General features: G+C 37.9%; 1 protein-coding gene across 1 annotated transcript in view; it reads left to right on the top strand.

The window, feature by feature from the left end:
• The first annotated feature begins 357 nt into the window (after positions 1-357).
• The window catches only part of LOC308566052 (charged multivesicular body protein 3), a 57,209-nt gene continuing 41,021 nt past the window's right edge, over positions 358-16,545 (top strand). Inside the window, exon 1 of the mRNA XM_081155960.1 lies at positions 358-516. Coding sequence (XP_081012086.1) covers positions 472-516 — 45 coding nt within the window. The 5' untranslated portion in view covers positions 358-471. The remainder of the gene's footprint in view (positions 517-16,545) is intronic.

Below are 16,545 nucleotides of genomic sequence, written 5' to 3'. Positions count from 1 at the left end.
ACAACAGAGAGGAGGCCCAGCTCTGCTGGTTGCTGCCAGGGAGCTGCCTACAGGACACAAGGTGAAGCTATTTGAAAACTGGTGGCTATTGTCCCTTGTCTGGGTGAAGATACAGACTTCAGGCACAACAACACAGAGCAGTAGGTGAAGTACCAGGAGCAGCTGTAATCACCAAGTGTAGTCAATAAATTCCTGTCTTCCAGATGAATCATTTCTATAGCTCAAGGGAAAAACACCAAACTCGCCGCCTCCCTTTAGAAATCCCCTCCCAGAACCTGCGCGAATGCGTCAATCATTCTGACAAAACTCCGCCCACCCCAGTCCTGCGCATGCGTATTTCCCAAACTGCGGCCGCTCCCTTCTCTGGGCGTCGGGATTCCTATTCAGTCACCGGCCCCGCCCAGGCGGCTGCCCCGGACCTGCCTGGGCGCAGGGAACGAAAAGCCGGGAGGGGCACGAGTTCAGTCAGTCATGGGGCTGTTTGGAAAAACCGAGGAGAAGCCACCCAAAGAGCTGGTAAGGGCTACGGTGGCGGCAGAGGAGTGGGTGGGTTTGCGTGAGGCGTAGCGGAGTTGGTAAAGCGACTGGACACTCTCCCAGCCCCACTGGTCAGGTACCGCACGGCCGCCATTTCCGGGGCTTCCCACTCGACTGAGGGGCCGGAGGAAGAGCCTCTAAGGGGACAGCTGTGGCCTGAGACCCCGGTACCTCAGCACGCACAACTCCAGGGAGTCGAGGGCTGGAGTGAGAGTTCCTCCCCCTCGGCACAGGGCGCGGAGGCGGCGACGTAGTCCTGCCCCTGAAACCCCTTCCCTGCGCGCGTTGGTACGTCCCGCCCGGAACCTTTTCCTGGTGCAGGCCCCGCCCCCTTACGCCCCTCCCCTTACGCCCGCCCCCTTACGCCCGCCTACTGCCAACCCGCGGACCTGCGGCTGCCCGGAGCGTTGTTCCCCGACTCTCGGGAAGATCCAGGCTCCTGCCGATCCTTTCCCGCCTCTCCTGCTCGCTCTAGAGGGAGGCTGTTTTCTGTAACCCCCGCCCTATGGCCTTATGTTGTCCCGACACATTAATTATAGCAGGACCCGACTCCGAAGAATGGTACCGAAGATAACTGACCCTGGCTTTGAATTCTGATGTGCCTGTTAACTGAGATAATGTGTAGGGGTTAAGAGTGCCCTGCAGGGTCAAGCCTGCCTGAGTTTGAATCCTGGTTCCCCACATACCAGCCTTGTGATCTATTAAAAGTTCACTTCTCTGTGCTTTAGTCGTGTGTGTCAAATAGGAATGATAATAGTATCACTATAGAGTCATTGAAGATGAAAGGATATAAAGTTTTAGCTAGTAGTGCTTGCTAGGGTTAATTCTTCATAAACTGTACAATTTTGCTGTCTAAGTGCAGACCAATAACATCAGCATCACCTAGGAACTTGTTAGAAAACTTGGGTCCTACCCAAAACCTGATGTATAATAATTTGAATTCTGACAAGGTCCCCTAAAATCCTTTATTTAATAAATAATCTCACCTGTTACTCTCTGGCAGGCACATTTTTAAAACCAATGTCGCGCTTCATGAAGTTGCCAGCATATAATGTGCTAATTTTGATTATATTTGTTAATCATCATCCTAGAACAGTAGGTACTCAATAAAGATTAGTTCCCTCAGGCAACTTCGTTTTACTCCCTGTAAAATGAAAATTGTGGACCTTAAATGAGGTAAGAGTGTGTGACATTTGCCAATGTAGAGCATTATTTAGATGCACATTTCGTGGCTTGTGTGGATTCTAAGATGCTTGTTATTTTAGAGGTGTATTTTTGATGTTAGGGAAGGATTATTACCTTCACTGTTTGCCTATTGCTTTGCCATTCATAAAATGAGATAGGATTCTGGGGAAACAGTCTCATTACTAGTTTAAATAGTAAATTACTTGTATAACACTTAGACTATTTTTAGGTGACAAATATAGTTGCTGAGAACATGCTGTTGTTTTGGTGTGACCCGCGACAGACGACCACCAGAGTTTGTGTTTGAATTTTGGAGCCTTTATTAGCTGGCCAGTGGCTACAGTTGCAGCGTCTCACCCATGTAAGAGCCCAACTGCAGCCCCGACCCTCAGTTCTTCCCACATTTTATACTCAGTAACTACAAAGGCAACTACAGTAAAGGGGCTTCTAATAATTTGATAATTTGTTAGGTTGTCAGCTTTGTAACATGAAACAAGGGAGGGACCTTTAGTAACATAAAAGGGATGATTTAAACACAATGTCTTACAATGAGTAATGTGGGGTTATGCTTGACTGGAGTGTGACTGGTTTGTTTTGTTTTTCTATAGGACTTCAGGGGGAGCGGTAATTATTGGGCTAGCTTGTCAGGCCTTGTCCTGTACAATAGGGATCTTTTCCTACCTTTACTGTTAGTTCCTTAGGTGTTCTTCTGGCCATGGTGGCCAGAACAATGATGGCCAGAACAATGTCAGTATACTGTTCTGGTGAGGTTACCTACCTGGGAAAATAACACCAAAAAAAATCTCAAAATTGATGCCTGAGATTTTTTTTTTAAAATATACCTGCCAGGGGGAGATTATAAAGGTGAAATAGACAGCCAAGGAATTTACCAAGCAAGTAAGATAAGCATTATAAGAACAAGTCTGGATTGGGTACCACATATATAATTATAGGAATTCAGGAATTGGAGTGATCACCCCCACAGTGGGGTAATCAAATGATTTGGCTCCTCACTATCATGTTTTTCACACACCTCTTGCCTGTGAATTAGTTCTTGACTATTTAGTATTAGATTTTTTTACTTTAACTGGTGCTGCACATACCTTGCCCAAGATTTTCTTCAAATTCCCCTTCACAGTACTCCAAGCTTCCCTTTCAATTCTGATTATATCTTGTCTGAATTTGTCAGAAGAGTGTCTGTGTTTGCTTTAAGTTCAGCTTCTACCAAGCTCTCTTTATATCTTGTGATTTGTGACCAAGCAGAGTGCTTCGTTACCTGCCACAATTATTTAGCATAGAGTTTGTAATTCCAGAAAGTGCCAGTAAAGCAGGAATGAGAAATGCCTTTTTCTCTGTAGAGCTGCTGACACACAGACACTGTATTGGGATCCATATGTGAATAAGAAGACGAGTAATATCTGATGTTTTAGTTTTAGTTTTTTAAGAGGGAGAAGGAAAAAATTATATGTTCAACTTTATAAAAGAAGCAAGGTAAAAACATTTTTCAAACAAAATGAGGTAATGTGGGCAGAGACAGAAGAAAAATTAGAGAAAAAAGGAGAGAATTGACTAAAGCCTTTAGTGTCAGCTGGGTAACTGTTGAATTAGGATAAATTTATAGTATGCTTTCCACTGGGGGCTGGAAGATGAGAGCATGCAGGTCTTGGTCCCAGCACAGGATAAGCAGGGGCCAGGTGCAGCCGTGCCACACCGTCATGGTTGTCTTTTAGGCCATAAGTCAGGTAACAAGTCAGGTAAGACAAGTAAGATCTATTATGGGTGGTGTCCCCAGAGCTCTGGTATAGTGTGCCGCACCGAGTAGGTGCTAAATAAATATCGAGTGATGAACGAGCACCAGACTTAAGATTAAGTAAGGTTTAAAGTCAAGCAGTCCTCAAGTGAGTAGTGTTTCAAGGGACACTCAGGGAAACATAAGCTATATAAGAGCCTTCCAGACTAAAGTCTTTGCCCCCAGGCATCTCAGACACTTTGATGAAGACATCTTACTGGCGAAACTTGTTCTATCTTAGACAAAAAAGTGTTTAAGCTAAGACTAGATTGGGCCTGCTGAGGACAAAGGGACCTTGTAACTCATTTAGAAACCTGTCACACACTCGAGATGGGAATCAAGAGGACGTGAGATTCTACTGGAAAGAGATACTTCTCTTGGAGTTGAAGTTCTGTTGGAAAATTGCTGTTTTTACTTAGGGACTTCACTGATACAGCCTTTGGGTAGAGTTGTCACTTTCCATGGAATCAGAATTCTGAAATTATATTACTAACTTCTAACCATGACTCATGGTTGTGGGGTACTATCATAAAAGGGAAGAAAATGAGAAGGGATTATGGAGAAAAATAAAAAGCTTCATTCACTTAGTTTATACAACAAACATTTATTTATTTTGGGTTTTTTGTTTTTCTCTTTTTTAAATATCTATTTTGGTGTGCATTGGGTTGGACACCAGGTTTATAAAAACTGGATGAGAACTTCAAAGAATACCAAATTTACTGGGAGAGATTGACACGTGAACAAATACTTGTATTTTAGGGTCACTACAGTAAGAGCAATAATATAAGTATGTACAGGATCTATGATGTTGCAGTAGAGGGAGTGATTAACTGTTCAGAGTGCGGAAGTGATTGGTCAGGGAGGGTATCAGGTCTTGTCATAAGAGGCGTTAGCCAGGTCGATGAGTGGTGTAGGATTAGGAAAGGGGACGCATTCCAAGCAAAGTAAACTGCGTATACAAGGTGTGGAAGTGTGGAACATAGGTTGGAAAACCAGAAAAAAGTTCAGAGTGGTTGGAATAAGAAATACTGTTCTATGTGAGTGGAATGCAGGACTGAGGGAGAGGTAGGTCGAGGACAGATTAGCAAAGGACCATGTGCCATACCTAGGGGGAGCATTCAGAATAGTGGTTTGGAGTAAGAATTGGAGGGAGGAGACTTAGATATGGAGGCCAGTTAGTGACCCAGGGGAGAGGTGCTGTGGGTCTGTAAGTGGAAATGGGATGGAGAGGATAAGGATGAGTTTGAGAAACATTTAGGACTAAAGTCAGGATTTGCTCGTCTGCTGGATATGGGGTGAGAATGCAAAGATTACTATTAGGTTTCTTTTTAACCCTACCCCCAATCAAACCTACCGTCACCCTGAGTTTCGCTACCGTAAACTGAAATTGAGAGAATTCAGGAAAAGAGCAAGTTTGATGGCATGGTGATGGTGAGGGGGAGGAGCCACAGAGCTCAGTTTTAGGCAGAATTCAGGAGATCAGGGAAGACATTAGACAGTGGGTTATCCTGGGAGGATCATGTTTTTCTTTATTGTCCCCTGGGCCAGCATGGTGTTGAACTCTTAATAAGAATAAAGTGCCTATCAAATATTGCCTTGATGAACAGAAGTAGAGATGTGAGAGAAAATGCTCATACATTTGAAGTATAGCCTAGTTCACCACCTTCTGTATACCCATCTGAGAGTGATCAGAATAGGCAAACTTTGACCTGAGTTCACTTGCATTTGTAACTTTTGGCTAATTTCCAGTTTTACATATATTTTAAATCTTGAAGGATACACAAAATCCTAGTTTACAGAGATTGCCTTTAGGGAGAGGAGCTAGATAGCTGAGGGTTAAAAGTGGAAGGTCAACTTAATTTTCACTATATGCTGTCTTAGTGTCCTGCTACAACAAAGTACCATAGGCTGGGTGGTTTATTCACAGCTTAAATTTATCACAGTTCTGGAAGCTAGGAAGTCCAAGATCAAGGCACCTACAGATTTGGTGTCTGGTGAAGACCCGATTCCTAGTTCATAGACTGCCATCTTGTCACTGTATTCTCACATGGCAGAAGGAGGAGTCAAGTTTCTGGGCTCTCTTATAAAGGCACTAAACCTATTCATGAGGGTTCTACCTAATTACTTTCCAAAGGCCCCACCTCCAAATACCATCACATTTGGGGATTAGATTTCTTTCTTTTTTTCTTTTTCTTTTTTTTTTAAATTTATCTTTATTGTTGAAAGTATTACAGATGTTCCCCTTTTCTTCCCCCATTGATCCCCTCCATCCTGCATCGCCCCCCCCCCAGGCCTTCACTACACTGTTGTCTGTGTTCATGGATTATGCATATATGCATATAAGTTCTTTGACTAATCTCTCCCCACCCACCCCCACCATCCCTCTGAGATTTGTCAGTCTGTTCCATGCTTCTATGTCTCTGGATCTATTTTGTTCCTCAGTCTATTTTGTTTATTAGATTGCACATATCAGTGAGATCATGTAAAACTGAATCAGGAAGAATCAGAAAACCCGAATAGGCTAATAACTGATGAAATCGAAATGGCAATTTAAAAAAATCCAGCAAACAAAAGCCCTGGTCTGGAAGGATTCACACGGGAGCTTTCTAATTCTTTAAGTTGTAGGGTTAGATAGTTTATTAAAAATTTTTCTTGCTTTTTGAGGAACACCTGAAGTGTTATGAACTTCTCTCTCAGGACAACTTTCACTGTATCCATAGATTTTGGGTTATTGTGTGTTCATTTTCCTTTGTTTCCAGGAAGTTTTTGATTTCTTTCTTGATCTTATAGGTAACCCATTCACTGTTTAATAACATGCTATTTAGCCTCCGTGTGTTTGAATGTTTTTGAGTATTTTTACTGTAGTTGGTTTCTTAATTTCATGCCATTGTGATCTGAGATGCTGGATATGATTTCAGTCTTCTTGAACTTGTAGAGACTGGTTTTGTGTCCTAACATGTGGTCTGTCTTTGAGAATGATCCATGTGTACTTGAGAATAAAGTGTATTTTGCAACTTTGGGGTGAAATGTTCTATAAATATCAGTTAAATCCATCTGATCTAGTGTGCCATTTAGAGTCACTGTTTCAGTGTTGACTTTTTGTCTGGAAGATCTATCCAGTCAATGGGGTGTTAAAGTCTCTGACTATGACTATTGCTGTTGATCTCTCCCTTAAAGTCCTTAAGGTTACAGTAGTACCTCGGTTTTCGAAGGTCTCCGTTGATGAACATTTCAGTTTACAAACGCTGTAAGCCCGGGAGGAAGTGCTTCGTTTTTCAAACATGCCTCGGAAGTCAAACATGCCTCATGGCTTCCACTGAGTGCAAGATCCTGAGGCTTAGCTCTCTGCTGTTGATCCCTTGGTTTTCGAACATTTCAGAGCTTTAACGGTCTTCCGGAACAGATTACATTTGAAAATCGAGGTACCACTGTATTATTGATAGGTCCATATTTATTGCCATTTATTGCCATATTTCTCTCCCTATTTCTTCTTCTTATTACAGCAGTCCCTTTAACATTTCCTGCAGTGTTGGTTTGGTGGTGATAAACTCCTTTAGCCTTTTTTTGTCTGGAAGCTCTTTATTTCACCATCTATTTTGAATGATAGCCTTGCTGGATAGAGTAATCTTGGTTTCAGATCCTTGTTTTGCATTACCTTGAATACTTCATGCCATTCCCTTCTGGCCTGTGGAGTTTCTGATGACAAGTCAGCCGACAGCCTTATGGGAGCTCCTTTGTAGGAAACAGATTGCTTTTCTCTTGCTGCTTTTAGTATTCTGTCTGTCTTGAATTTTAGGCATTTTAATTATGTGTCTGGGCATGGGCCTCTTTGGGTTCTTCTTGCTTGGGACTCTTTGTGCCTCCTGAACTTGTATGCCTTTTTCCTTGACCAGGTTAGAGAAGTTTTCTGCTATTATTTCTTCAAACAAATTCTCTATTCCTTCCTTATTCTCTTCCCCTTCTGAAATTCCTATAATGCAAATATTGTTATGTTTCATGTTTTCCCACAGCTCCCTTAGACTGTCCCCCTGTTTTTTAATTGTTTTTTCTTTTCCGATCTCTGATTGAGTGATTTTTTTGTACCATCTTCTAATTTGTTAATCCAGTCCTCACCTTCCTCTAATCTGCTGTTTATTCCTTCCAATATATTCTTTATTTCTGCTATGTCATTCTTCATTTCTAACTAGTCATTTTTAATAGTTTCTATATCTTTTTTCATGCTGTTGAGCATCCTTACAATCAGTATTCTGAACTCTATATCTGATAAGATTGCTTATCTCCATTTCATTTAGCTCTTTTTCTGGAGGCTTCTCTCGTTCTTTCATTTGTGGCTTGTTTTTTTGTTTCCCTATTTGGGCCGCCTATTTGAGTTTGTTTTTATGTATTAGGTAGGACTCTCAGTCTTTTTGGAAGGTCTCTGGTGCAGGCCAATGTCAGGTGCTGTTTGTGATTTGCCTTGAGTACCCTGTTTGGAGCTATCAGCAACCCACTGCTTGAGATCCTCTCTCTTGGGTCTGGGTGTGTTTGGACAGGACCAAGATGCACACCAAAGTCTGCTTTTCCAAGTCCCAGGTCCAGAAGCAGATTATGCAAAGACTCAAAGCACTCTGAGGTTTGCCTCTGCCTGCAGGCTGCTTTTCACAGCCAAATGTTATGTGGGCACCTTTCTCAGTTCTGGTGCTCTGGGCTGGGAAGCCCAGCTTGGGGTTTGTACCCCAGAGTTATCAATGGGAACACCCCACAGCTGAGTTATTCCTCTGGACCTTCAGCTGCTGTCCGTGGGAGCCCAGCCATCCCTCTTGTGCTTTCATACTTCCTACCATTTTTTATGTGGTTTTCACGTTAGGTCCTTGGTTATGGGGGTGTTCCTCAGCTAGTCTTCAGTTGGTTATTCAGGATGGCTTTTCTGTATTTTACTTGTAATTCCATTTTGGTCCTGGAAGAGTGTCATTGTAGCTTCCACTCAATCTGCTGCCAGCTTCTAAATTTTTATTTTTCAATTACAGTTGACAACATACTACTTTCATGTAGGGATTAGTTTTCAACATAAGAATTTGGGGATGACATAAACATTCTGTCAATAGTAGTGTAGTTTGTGTTTCCTAGCCTGAGACCTGGAATCAGCCATTTCTCCAAGGAGCACTGGTTTCTTTTAGTGGGAATGGTATTTAGAAACCAAAATTTAGCCTGGCTGGGCATGGCTTAGTGGTTGAGCATCAACCTAGGATCCAGGAGATTGTGGTTCAATTCCTGGTCAGGGCACATGCCTGAGTTGTGGGCTCCATCCCCAGTCGGGGGCGTGCAGGAGGCAGCTGAGCAATGATGACTCTCTTATCATTGGTATTTCTGTCTCTCTTCCTCTCCCTTCCTCTCTCTGAAATCAATAAAGATATATTTTTATTAAAAAAAAAAAGAAAGAAACCAAATTTATGTGCTCATGGTGCTTACTGTTTCTACAGTGTTCTTGCTTCTAGACCTTTCAATTGGATAAAGACATATATTCTTTCCCTGGCCGGTATGGCTTGGTTGGGCATCATCCTGTGCACCAAAAGGTGCCCTGGTTCCATTCCTGGTCAGGGAACATGCCCAGGTTGCAGGTTCCGTCCCTGTTTGGGATACACATGAGAGGCAGCAGATTGATGATGTTTCTCTCTCACATGGATGTTTCTCTCTCTCCCTCCCTCTCTCTAAAAATCAATAAAAACATTTAAAATAAGAAAGTAATATGTTCTTTAAAAAATCATAAGGGTGATTAGAAACTAGGTTGTTTTGAACCAGCTCTCCTGCTGAAAATACTGGAAGAGCTAGATAAAAGGTATAACTATTTGAAATCACTGAAAGCTACCAAGGCAGTGCAGTATTGCAAAATCAAGATCCTAGAGAAGAGGGAAGCTAAATTATATGCGCCAATTATTTGGGACCACTTTCTCCATAAAGATATCCTCTAATTCCTAATGCAGTGTTTGAGAAACTGAGAATTTGAGTAGAGCTTTTGACAAACCCTGTGGTTAGGGGCTTCAAAACTGGAGTTCACCAAGGATAAAGGGACTCAGATAAATTCCAGGGTTTTGGTTGGGACTCTGATACACTTTAGTAGTAACAGTGAGCAGGAAATAAACCGGACTTCACAAAGAATGAAGTCCAGTTTCAAACTACCTCTGTCCCTGATTGGATTAATTAAGCTTAATTAAGAACCAGTTGCCAGTGCTGTTAGGTTAGATGTTTACTAGAAGCAAATGTAAGTCTTCTCTGGAAGAAGATAGCATCATCCAGAGACAAATTATCCAGCTAATTTTCACATACCATGTTCAGAATTCAGTTTTAAAGGAAAGATGAAAAGACACTGATTCATAGGAAATCTTTACATATTCTGGATATAAGTCTTTATAAATGCTTTTTATTTGTTACCATTCATATGGTTACAAATATCTTCTCCAAATTTGTGACTGTTTTCCTTTTAAGTGGTGTCTTATGATGAATAAAAAATCTTTATTTCAACATAGATTTTAAAAATATCATTTTTTTCCTTTGTGCTTATTCATTTTTGGTCTAGTTTAAGAAATCCTTTCCTAATCTGAAATCATAAAGGTCTTCTCCTATACTCTCTTTTTAAAGTAACAGAGTTTTGCAATCTATAGTTAAGTCTTCAGTCCACCTGGAATTAATTCCAGTGAATGATGGTAACAAAGAGTCATTTTGTTTTCCATTTGGTTTACCATTTGTCTCCATGCTAGTTATGGAAAATGCTCTCCTGTTTGTTTTAGTTTCTGTGCCTAGTTTGCTTGGGATGTAGTAGACACTCTATCAATGAATTTGAATTAGGTGTTATACATCTTGATAGTGTGAAAGTCTCTGCAGATTCCTTATGGTTTTCACAGCATATTATCTAATTTACAAGTTGATTTTTCTTTGTACTGTACTCCTTGTTTATGTTCTGTTTTACTTATCAACTATAAATGTATCTAATTTATTATTAAAATTATTGGTTGTAAATAAATGTCCAATTTCCTTTTTATCTTTTTAATTTCCTGTTGTTTATTGTAGTAATCTTTTTAGTTATGAGACTTGTGTGATACATTTTCTTGAGCTTTTCATCTTAGGCTGTATTTTACCCTAACTGAACATTGGAATCACCTGGAGAGATTTTAAGTACTATCTATCATCTGGGCTCCACTCCTAGCCCAATTAAATTGGTATTTTTAAGGTTTCCCAGGTGACAATATGCAATCAGGTTGAGAACCACTGGTGTGGGACCTAGCTGGGTAATTTTGGTTGTTCTCATTTCTCTTAGGTAAGTTTTCTTTTGCAAAAATCCCTTTTGATTTTGTAAGTTAAATTTTTTTTGACAGATTTTATGAAACTTTTTCTCTCTGACATTTAAAAACATATATAGAAAGTTTCTGTAGATATTTGTTTGTGTTACTGATGGCTGAAATTTTATGTTACTTCTTCACGACACATATTCCATGCAGTTAAATTCAACAGATAGTTAATGAGCATCTGCTTTGTGCTAGACATTGTGCAAGGGCTTAGTGAATAAGAAAAGGCCTTTGACTTTCTGGAGCATGGAGTCTATAAGTAATTGTAAATATAATGCGGTTTACAGAAGAGAGGAGGTATAGAGTTCTGTGTAATTAAACTGCAAGGGGATTTTTAACATATCCTAGGGGTCAAGTAAACCCTCCCTGAAGTAGCATTTAAGCTGAGACTTGAAGAACAAGTTCAGAAAACATGCTCTTTATTTTCCTGACTATTGCTAACATTTGGGGAAAGAAATACTTTCTGTTGGTTATGTGAAATTGTTCTAACAGCTAGTTACCACCTTCTACATAGTTATTAAATTCATGTCTTAGTGCTTCTAAGAGAAATACTTCACTAAGTTTAAGGTAGAATTTATTATTTTCAGATGTTAATAACGTAGAGGTTGAGTTTAATTAGCATTGCCCTGAATATTTGAATTTAGACAATTTAAAAACAACTAGTTTGCTTCAATTGTGGAAAAATATCTATTTGTTATCAGTTGAGTATATTTGTGTGGTTTTAATTCTAGGCTCTCTAGTCTTCCATTGATCTATGTGTCTATTTGGCTAATAATACTCTTTCTTGAATATTGTAGCTTTATATTAGGTTTTGAAATTGGGTAGTGGGAAATCCTCCAGCTTTTTCTTCACTATTATGTTATTTATTATAGGTTATTTGTCTTTCCATAAAAATTTTAGAATTAGTTTGTTGAAATCTACAATATAGATTCTGGTGATTTTGAGTATGATTGTATTGAGTCTACAGATGAAGTAGGGGAGAATTGAGATCTTAATGTTGGGTCTCACAACCCATGAACATGGAATATCTGTTTATTTTTATATCTTCTTTGATTTCTGTCATCAATGTTTTGTAGTTTTCCACATGTAGATCCCTATATATATTGTTAGATTTATACCTGTCTTTATTTTTTGCTTGGTACTATTGTAAATATTTTTTCTAAGTTTCAGATTCTACTTGTTTATTAATGTTATATTGGGAAGCAGTTAAATTTTGTATATTAACCTTCTGTCCTAAGATCTTGCTATACTTGCTTATTAGTTCCAGGAGGGTTTTTTTGTTTTTTTTCCATTGATTCCTTGAGGTATCTGTTTTTTTCATTCAATTTGCTAACATTTTTATTGAGGATTTTTGCATCTAGGCTCATGAGAGCTACTGGCCTGTAGTGTTCCTTTCTGTTAATGTCCATCTAGTTTTGGTATTAGGATTCTACTGACCTCATAGAATGAGGTTAGAAGTATTTTATATGTTTTCAAAGATTTTGTAGAGAATTGTTATCATTTCTTTCTTAAGTGTTTAGTAGAATTCACCAGTGAAACCAGCTAGCCCTGATACTTTCTTTGTTGCAAGGTTATTAATTACTGATTCAATTGCTTTGATGTAGGCCTATTTAGATAGTCTATTTCTGAGTTTTAATGGTCTTTCAAGTAACTGGTCCCTTTTATCTATATTAATTTGTGAGTATATAGTTGTAAATAGCATTTCTTTATTATCTTTTTACTCTGGGATCAGTGGTGACTCCTCTAGCATTTCTGATATCGGTAATTTTTTCTTCTCTCTTTTTTCTTGCTTAGCCTGGCTAGAGGCTTCTCAATTTTATTGATCTTTTCAAAGAGCCAGATTTTGGCTTCATTGATTTTTCTCTGTTATTTTGCCGTTTTCAATTTCATTGACTTCTCCACTTTTATTTTTGTCTGCTTGCTTTTGGCTTAAAATTGCTCTTTAATCTTCTAAGGTGTAATCTTAGATTATTGATTTTAGAGCTCTCTTCTTTTCTAATGCATACACTTAATGCTATAAATTTCTCCCTAAGTAATGCTTTGCTACACCCAAAACATTTTGATAAGTTGTATTTAACTTTCATTTAATTCTTAATGTTGTGTCTTAGAATAATTTAAAATTTCTCATGAGACTTTTCTTTGACCTATGTGTTATTTAGATGTGTGTTGTTTCGTCTCCAAATATTTGGGGATTTTCCAGCTACCTTTCTATTACTGATTTCTAGTTTAATTCCATTGTGGTCTCAAAACATATTTTGTATGATTTGTATTCTTATAAGTTGGTTAGGGTGTGTGTGTGTTATGGTCAAAAAAGTCATCTATCTCGGGGAGTGTTCCATTTGAACTTGAGAAGTATATGTATTCTGCTGTTGTTGGACAGAGTGAGTATTCTATAAATGTCAGTTAGAACTAGTTGATGGATAGTATTGTTCAAGTCAGCTGTGTCCTTATTGATTTTCTGCCTGTTCAATTTTGTCAGTTACCTAAAGAGAGGTGTTGAATTCTCCAGCTATAATAGTGGATTCATCCATTTCCCCTTTGAATTTTATCAGTTTTTGCCTTATGTATTTCAATGCTCTGTTTTAGGTGCATGTACATTAAGGATTGTTATGTATTTTGTTGAATTGTGCTATCACTATATACTGTTCTCTTTAGCTCTGATAAGTTTCCGTGTTCTGAAGTCTTCTGTCTTAATATAGTTACCTCTCCCTCCCTCCTTTTTTCTTTCTTTACTTCTTTTTTTAAATTGAGGTGAAATTCACTTAACATAAAATGAACAGTTTTACCCTGAACAATTCATTTGGTATATTCCTAACATTGTGCAACCACCCATCTTTCTAGTTCCAAAACAGTTTTTCACTCTTTTTTTTTTAATTTTTGATGTTGACACTATTGCAGATGTCCCCCATTTTTCCCCTTTTTGCCCATGTCCACCCACCCTGCCACTCCCTCCCTTGGCCTTCAACCCTCCATTGCCCATGACCATGGGGTATGCATATGTTCTTTAGCTCATCCCCCAAAACATTTTCATCATTCCAAAATATAACCCCATACTCTCTAGGCAGTTACAGCTCATTCTCTTCTTTCCCAGTACCAACTACCAATCTGCTTTCTTGTTCTAAATATTTCTTATAAGTGGAATCATCTTTTGGCTATTGTGAATAGAGCTACTGTGCACATTGATGTACAGGTATTTGTTTGAGGACCTATTGTCAGTTCTTTGGGGAATATATACCTAGGAGAATCATTGGGTTATATGGTAATTAAAAATTTTTTTATAAGAGTTTGAGCCAACTGATGACATATGCTGGGGAACAAAATCTCAAATGCTCTAGAGAATAACAGCAAAACATCCATATTTAAAACAAAAATTCTTTTGAAGATTTTATTAACATTTAATAACAAGAAATCACTCAACTTCTCCATAGTCTCTGAAGTTTTTTTTAAAGATGAAATTTGTTTTAAAAGTCCTCATATAAACCAATCAGACATAAGTAAACTTTTCTAATGAATTCTCAAACGAATCTTTTAAATATCTTTTTCTTGGGATGAAAATAGCATTATTATGCTAGTATTATTTTCATTTTTATTCAGATAATCTGTTTTTAATATTAGTGGCTATTAGCAAGTCATGATTTTTATTACTCTGTTTAAGCAAAATAGAAATGTGATACTTAAGTCTTCAATTTCCTGTGAACTATTTTATAGTAAAAAATTATTTGGTACTAAGTGTTTTTATGCTCAAATTCCAGAAGTAGTCTTTGGTCCCAACTAAACTTAGTACTCCAAGATTTAAAATAAAAAAATATTGTATCAGTATTTACACAGTAAGTATAATTTTAATCAGTAAGTTCTTTCTCATCACTGAAATATGTGCTTTTCTTTATCCTTGGGCATCTTGAATCACAAAGCATGTGCTTAGTAAACATTTGAATGAATGTATGAATTTTGGATTTCCTTTCCTGAAAATTCTGAAAGTTCTAGTAAGATTATAACATTGTCTTTCAGTTTCTTCATATATTACGTGAAAGAATTTTGAGTACTTGTGTGCTATCATGTATAGTTGTAAAATCAGTATTTTATGTTTTTTATTATAATTAAATAGAGTTGCATAGGATGCAATTTTTACATACTGTAAATATTGTGTTTAAAATTGGTGCATCAATCTCTTAAAAGTATCACAGCAATTTGATTACCTTCAATATTTATTTAAAATATACTTGTACAAGTTCTTTTTTATAGTTGGACATTTTGCATTATTCTTTTTCTCCTTGAGGGGAGAATTTCCATTTATTTCCATTCTACTTTCACCACATGGATTTCTCCTAACATAATACATTTATGCTTGGAATAACTTAATAATCCTATTATTCTTGAAATAAAAATATGTACATATCTTTTATGATAAAAACAGAAAACTGGGAATAGAAGGGAACTTTCTTAACGTGATAAAGGACATTTATGAAAAACTACAGCTAACATTATACTAAATTGTGAAGGACTGAAAGCTTTTTCCTTAAGATTAGGAACAACACAGAGACACCTGTTTTTGCCACTATTATTCAACATTGTACTAGAAGTCCTAGCCAGAGCAATTGGGCAAGAAAAAGAAATAGCAGGCATTCATTTTTAAAAGAAAGAAGTAAAACTATGTGTTTGCAGATGGCATGATTCCTTATATAGGAAACTTCAAAGACTCGTGCACAAAAAAAAGTAGTGATAAGTGAATTAAGTGAAGTTGTAGATTACATGATAAACATTAAAAAATTAGGTGTTTTTGTTTTTTGTTTTACACTAGCAATGAAAATTTTAAAAAGGAAATAAGGAATAAACTTAACCTAGGAAGCAAAACATTTGTGCACTGGAAACTATAAAACATAGCTGGAAGAGAATTCAAGTTAATGGATTGCAAGCCTTAATATTGTTAAGATGGAAGTACCACCCAAAGTGATCTTTAGATTTGGTGCCATCCCTATCAAAATTCCAAATGCCTTTCTTGCAGAAATAGAAAAGTTTGATCCTTAAACTTATATGAAATACAAGATCTGAATAGCCAAAACAGTACTGAAAATGAAGAACAAATGTGGAGAACTCCCAGTCATATAGACCCATAGGATGGAATTGAGAGTCCAGAAGTGAACCCATACATCTATGGCCATTTGATTTCCTACAAGGGTGCAAGACCATCCAATGAGGGTAGGATAGTATCTTCAATAAATGGTGCTGGGACAAGTGGATAACCACATGCAAAGGAATGAAGCTGGATCTCTCCCTCACTCCATATACAGAAATTAACTCGAAATGGATCAAAGACCTAAATTAAAGTCTTTGACCTAAAACCATAGAACTCTTAGAAAAAAACATAGGGGTAAATCTTCATGATCTCCTATCTGACAATGGATTCTTAGCTGTGACACCAAAAGCACAAGCCACAACAGAAAAGAAAAAAAAATTGAATTCATCATAATTAAAAGCTTTTGTTCGTCAAAGGACATTATCAAGAAATTGAAAAGATAACTTACAGAATAGGAGAAGATATTGGCAAATCATGTATCTGATAAGATTCTAACATGAGAATATATAAAGAACCCAATAACAAAAAGACAACTGAACTTAAAAATACAGAAGACATGAATAGACATTTCTCCAAAAGGGATATACAAATAGTCAACAAGCACACACAAAGATATTCAACTTTATTGGTCATTAAGGAAA

Source organism: Miniopterus schreibersii, assembly GCF_964146895.1.
Source record: "Miniopterus schreibersii genome assembly, chromosome: 13".
NCBI classification, from domain to species: Eukaryota; Metazoa; Chordata; class Mammalia; order Chiroptera; family Miniopteridae; genus Miniopterus; species Miniopterus schreibersii.
This window is presented reverse-complemented; position numbering and strand designations above follow the sequence as displayed.